The 6,080-nt window shown below is 40.2% G+C and overlaps 2 protein-coding genes across 2 annotated transcripts; both read left to right on the top strand.

Annotated features, from left to right (window-relative positions):
- Positions 1–322: 322 nt before the first annotated feature.
- Positions 323–2,742, top strand: LOC132933210 (uncharacterized). The gene is made up of 2 exons (XM_060999526.1): positions 323–1,472; positions 1,574–2,742. The coding sequence occupies exons 1-2, from the start codon at positions 323–325 to the stop codon at positions 2,740–2,742; spliced, it is 2,319 nt and encodes a 772-aa protein (XP_060855509.1).
- A 1,765-nt stretch (positions 2,743–4,507) lies between these two features.
- On the top strand, positions 4,508–4,942 carry LOC132933201 (ATP-dependent DNA helicase pif1-like). The gene has a single exon (XM_060999517.1). The coding sequence runs from the start codon at positions 4,508–4,510 to the stop codon at positions 4,940–4,942; it is 435 nt and encodes a 144-aa protein (XP_060855500.1).
- Positions 4,943–6,080: the final 1,138 nt, after the last annotated feature.

Genomic DNA, 6,080 nt, shown 5'->3' with positions numbered 1-6,080 from the left:
AATAATTGTTTATAAATGGTTGCTAAGGTATTAGTTATATATATAAAAAAAAAAAAATAATTGATACAACATACAAAAATACATACAATCCTCAATTTTCACCCTTCTACGATCAACCCTTATTATTTAATAGTCATTTTAGTAATTTAATCATTTTTCCTTTTAATCTGCCCCTTCGCGTTTTATTGGCATTGCTCACCCGTACAAAACATACATTATGTACAATTTTCAACGTTACTACACTTGATGCATAAACAATATGTATGGCAACGAAAACTGTGACACGAGAATTTTATATATTAGATGTTTTGTACAGTGAGCAATGCCAAGAAAACGCAAAGGGGCTGATTTGAGCCGCAGTACAAGTAAAGCTCGAAACTTGCGAAATAACAGATCCGAAAGAACAGAAGAACAAATCCAGCAACAAAATACTGATGCACGTGTCAGAATGGCGCAATTGCATCAAGAACAGCCAGAAGATACACGAGCTGAACGCAATGAAGTCAGAAGATTAGAACAACGACAATCACGCCGCTTCACAGTCAAAAGACGAAGAACAAATGATCAACAACGACAACAGGTACATCGAGCATTTATATCTGATTCATTCCCACGTCTAGCATTCCAGTATGAGCCCGATATTGAATGTTATGCTAATTCAAAAGTGGTAATTGGTGCTATGGACAAGGAATGTCCGCATTGTCATGCTCTGAAATTCAAAAATGAGCCAGCTGGGATGTGTTGCGCGTCAGGAAAAGTGCAACTACCTGAAATTGAAACACCACCTGAACCATTGATCGGCTTACTCATCGGCACGGATCCAGATTCTAACGAGTTCTTGAAGTCAATTCGAAGATTCAATTCATGCTTTCAAATGACATCGTTCGGAGCAACAGAAATAGTTCGAAATACTAATGCAAATGGTCAACAATTCAATTCTACATTCAAAATCAGAGGCCAAGTTTATCATAAAATGGGCTCACTGCTGCTAATGCCAAACGAACCACATAAATTCTTACAAATATACTTTATTGGCGGCGATGATTCCTTAAGCGCACTTGCCAATCGCGTGAATGCACGTTGTTATTATAATAACCTTGATTCACTTTATGCCAGGCGCATCGTCGGCGAGCTAGATGCTCTTTTGAACGAGCACAACGAGTTGTTGAAAATATTCAAATCACATATGCACCAATTACAAAGCGATAATCACGCTATCGTCATTAATCCTGATAAAACACCAGCTGGAGAGCATTTTCGTAGATTCAATGCACCCGTTGTTGATGATGTTGCTGGAATCATGGTTAGCGATTGTACAGCTGCACGAGAAATTATGATTCGTAGAAGAAATAATAACTTTCAGTTCATTGCTGACACACATCGTTCATATGACGCTCTCCAATATCCGCTAATATTTTGGAAGGGACAAGACGGATATTGCATAAACATAAAACAACGAGATCCCGTATCAGGTACTTCATTGATTATTAATTTGATCATTAATCATTCAACAAAACAATTAAATTATTGAACGTAATAAATTAAAATAAATTTTTATGAACAAATATTACAGGAGTTGAAACAAACAAGAACGTTAGCTCAAAAGATTATTATGCGTACCGATTAATGATTAGACGTTGCCTGGACAACGTCATTTTACGATGTCGTGAGCTTTGTCAACAATTCATGGTCGACATGTACGCGAAGATTGAGAGTGAACGACTACGATACTTACGATATAATCAACAAAAGCTGCGCGCGGAAGAGTGCATTCATTTGCGAGACGCTATCAACAACAACGCCGACGTCGCTGAAATTGGTAACCATGTCACTTTACCATCATCGTACGTAGGCAGTCCACGTCATTTGCAAGAATATATACAGGATGCTCTGACTTACGTGTGCGAATATGGACGACCATGTTTATTTTTCACGTTCACATGTAATCCAAAATGGCCAGAGATTACATCTTTGCTACTGCCTGGCCAAAATGCAATACATCGCCATGACATTACAGCACGTGTGTTCAGACAAAAGTTGAAGTCTTTAATAAGTTTCATTACTAAATCACATGTATTTGGTCCCACACGTTGCTGGATGTATTCGGTTGAGTGGCAAAAGCGAGGATCACCTCATGCACACATTTTGGTTTGGTTCATCGACAAAATCCGTCCCAAAGAAATCGATAGTATCATTTCTGTGGAAATTCCAGATCCATCCAACGACCAACTGCTGTTTGATATTGTTACAACAAACATGATTCATGGTCCATGTGGTACTCTTAATAGTTCATCGCCTTGCATGGCTGATGGAAAATGTACTAAAAATTTCCCTAAAGATTTTACCAATGATACGGTCACAAATGTTGACGGATACCCAATATATCGTCGAAGAAATCAAGAAAATGGCGGACAGTCATTTATTAAAAATATCATCAACACAGACATTGATATTGACAATCGTTTGGTGGTGCCATATTCGCCTCTGCTGAGCAAGACATATAATGCTCATATTAATGTTCAGTTCTGCAGTTCTGTGAAGAGCACCAAATACATTTGCAAGTATGTCCATAAAGGCAGTGATATGGCGGTGTTTAGAGTGGAAAATATTAATGTGAATGCTCCTCCAGTGAATAAAAACGATGAAATAACGCTCTACCAAATTGGACGGTACATCAGCTCCAATGAAGCTGCTTGGCGTATCTTTGGTATACCAATTCATGAACGGGATACAGCCCGTTAACATTGTTAAGTTAGCCATCCATCTTGAAAACGGTTAGCGTGTATTTTTCACGAACGAGACAGCGATTTATCGTGCAATAAATCCACCTAAAACTACACTCACTGCATTTTTAGAATTGTGTAATCGTGTGGATGATTTTGGTGCCTTTGCACGAACATTACTCTATTTACAACTACCACGCTATTTCACATGTACTCAAACAAAAACATGGATGCCCCGCAAGCAAGGTTCACCAGTTGCTGCATGTCTAAATTTATTTAAATCAAACGCCTTGGGGCGATTATTTACAGTCAATCCAAGACACACGGAGTGCTTTTATCTTCGACTGTTGTTGGTTAATGTTACTGGCCCATTATCATTTCAAGATATACGTAAAGTGAATGGGCAACAATATCCAACGTATAAAGATGCATGCCTTGCACTCGGCTTGCTTGAAGACGACAACCAGTGGGAATGCATGCTTGCTGAAGCTGCATTGAACTGTACAGCAATACAAATTCGTCTACTATTCGCTATAGTGTTGACTACATGTTTCCCAGCCCGAGCTCAGATATTATGGGAAAATCACAAAGATTCAATGACTGATGATATATTGCATCAACATCGTATACGGTACCACGATCTAACCATAACATTCAGCGACGAAATGTACAATGAAGCATTGATTGCTACTGAGGATCTTTGCATTGTCATTGCCAACTTACCACTTAGTAATTTCGGTATGAATTCGCCAAATCGAACTGCATCTGATTTAATGAATACTGAAATGAATCGTGAACTGCAGTACAGTACTGTAGAAATGGCAGCGATTGTTGCCCGCAATGTCCCACTAATGAATGAGGAACAAACAACCATTTATGATCGCATTATGCTAGCAGTTTCATCTAAACAAGGTGGGTTCTTCTTTTTGGTTGCACCGGGTGGAACTGGCAAAACATTCGTTATTTCGCTAATTCTTGCTGAAATACGATCAAATAATGGGATCGCATTGGCCGTTGCATCATCGGGCATTGCAGCAACTTTATTGGATGGAGGTAGAACAGCTCATTCAGTATTTAAGCTGCCACTAAATATTCAGAATAACCCTGACGCAGTATGCAACATTAAGAAACAATCGTCCATGGCCACTGTGCTAAAATGGTGTAAAATTATTATTTGGGATGAATGTACTATGGCACACAAACATTCACTTGAGGCGTTGAACAGGACATTGAAAGATATTAAAAACAGTGACAAACTATTTGGCGGAACTCTGTTGGTCCTTTCAGGTGATTTCAGACAAACACTTCCAGTCATTCCACGTTCGACATACGCTGATGAGATCAACGCTTGCTTAAAATCATCTCCATTGTGGTGTAATGTTGAAAAATTACGGCTAAAAATAAATATGCGCGTTCAAATGCTTCAAGATCCATCTGCTGAAACATTTTCAAAACAACTCTTAGATATCGGTGATGGAAAAGTTGCTATAGATGAAACTGGAAACGTAAAATTACCGACCGATTTCTGCACAATCGCTGATTCGCAAGATACTCTCATTGAACAAATATTTCCCGATGTACACACACAGTACATAAATCATGAGTGGCTTGCAGAAAGAGCGATTTTAGCAGCAAAAAATGTAGACGTTGACAATATAAATCTGAAGATACAGATGTTGTAGCCAGAGAACTTGGTATCGTATAAATCTATTGATACGGTTTGTGACGACAGCGAAGCAGTAAACTTTCCCACAGAGTTTTTGAACTCACTGGATTTGCCAGGCATGCCACCGCATAATTTAGAATTAAAGGTTGGATCTCCAATTATCATGCTTTGTAATTTGAACCCACCCCGGTTGTGCAACGGTACGCGATTAGTCATTCAAAAATTAATGAAAAACGTGATCGAAGCCAGGATTTTAAATGGCAAGTTCAGAGGTGAAAATATACTCATACCACGGATTCCTATTATACCTACTAATGTGCCAATTCAATTCAAACGTATTCAGTTTCCGATTAGATTGGCATTTGCAATGACTATCAACAAATCCCAAGGTCAAACGATGTCTGTTTGTGGATTAGATTTGAGAACACCATGTTTTTCACACGGACAATTATACGTGGCATGCTCTCGAATGGGTATACCATCCAGTTTGTTTGTGTTAGCTAATGATGGACTAACAAAAAATATTGTTCACGCTATAGCATTAAGAGATTGATATTGTTTAATAGTGTTACTGTCGTAATTACGGAATAAATTATAATAACTTGAAAATAATGTTTGCCTTTTGTTATTTTTATATACCCTCATCGTTCACAGCGCTCCATGCTTATTTCACGCATATACCACATTCTTACATACATACAATATACACATTCTAACATAGATACATACTTCCAATAAGTAAGCTATTTTTAGTCTACACTAGAAATTACTAGGAAATTATTTATATGGCAAAACAACGTTTGCCGGGTCAGCTAGTAATTCATAAAAATAATAACATATAGATACATAATATTATATTAACCATTACAATACATATAAACATGTACCTGTAATGTATAACTAATTATATCAAAAAAAAAAAATGCAAAAACCTGCATGTTTAAGTGTTAAGCAAGTCATTGTAAACCACTGTGTGACGGGGAGTATAAGACCATTCCCCCGGGGGTTGTTACACCTTTAGCCATATGTCTCGAGGGCGGCTACTTCACGCCTTAATGACGCGGTCACGTCCCTCCAACGGGTTTACGCCAGGGCGCCCTTTCGCCAGACTGGCGGTCCCCCGCCGGCTACTCTCGTGCGAGGTAGATCGTTGGGTCTCGTTGATCCACGTCGGCGAGCGCTGGATTCGACCCAGTCAAATTCCTCCCCTTCTACTAAGGCAATACTCCCACAGTCTCCGCGAGGCCATCCACATAAGTCGCGAACGCGCGGCCGGACGCACGCCACAAAGCTCGACGGGCACTGATACCGTTCGGGCGTTAGCAATGTCGGGTTTTCAGTGGGGCTCTCCTCATTGACCCGCGGAATGAGATTGAAGGATCCATTAGCCACAGTACTCACAACGACTCTTTTCCCACTAGCATCGGCACCGGAACAGTTCTTACGCTGCCGCGGTGCGACCATTTTTGAGTGGTACGGTTTTCTTTTGCCGGGTGCCGTGTCCGTACCGAATGCTCGGGTTTGGATTCTTGTCGGTGTGTGTCTCCCAGCCGGACTTCCATCTTGCACGTATTCGCACACGAGTTGGTCGGGCCCATGTGCTCTCAGTCAGGTTCGTGCTAGAAGCACCAGCGCGCTCGCAGAGGTCCGCGTCTGCTTCGCCCGACGTGCGCTGGCGCCTCTCGCCCAAG

This window comes from Metopolophium dirhodum, chromosome 1, assembly GCF_019925205.1.
Source record: "Metopolophium dirhodum isolate CAU chromosome 1, ASM1992520v1, whole genome shotgun sequence".
In the NCBI taxonomy this organism is placed as follows: Eukaryota; Metazoa; Arthropoda; class Insecta; order Hemiptera; family Aphididae; genus Metopolophium; species Metopolophium dirhodum.
This window is presented reverse-complemented; position numbering and strand designations above follow the sequence as displayed.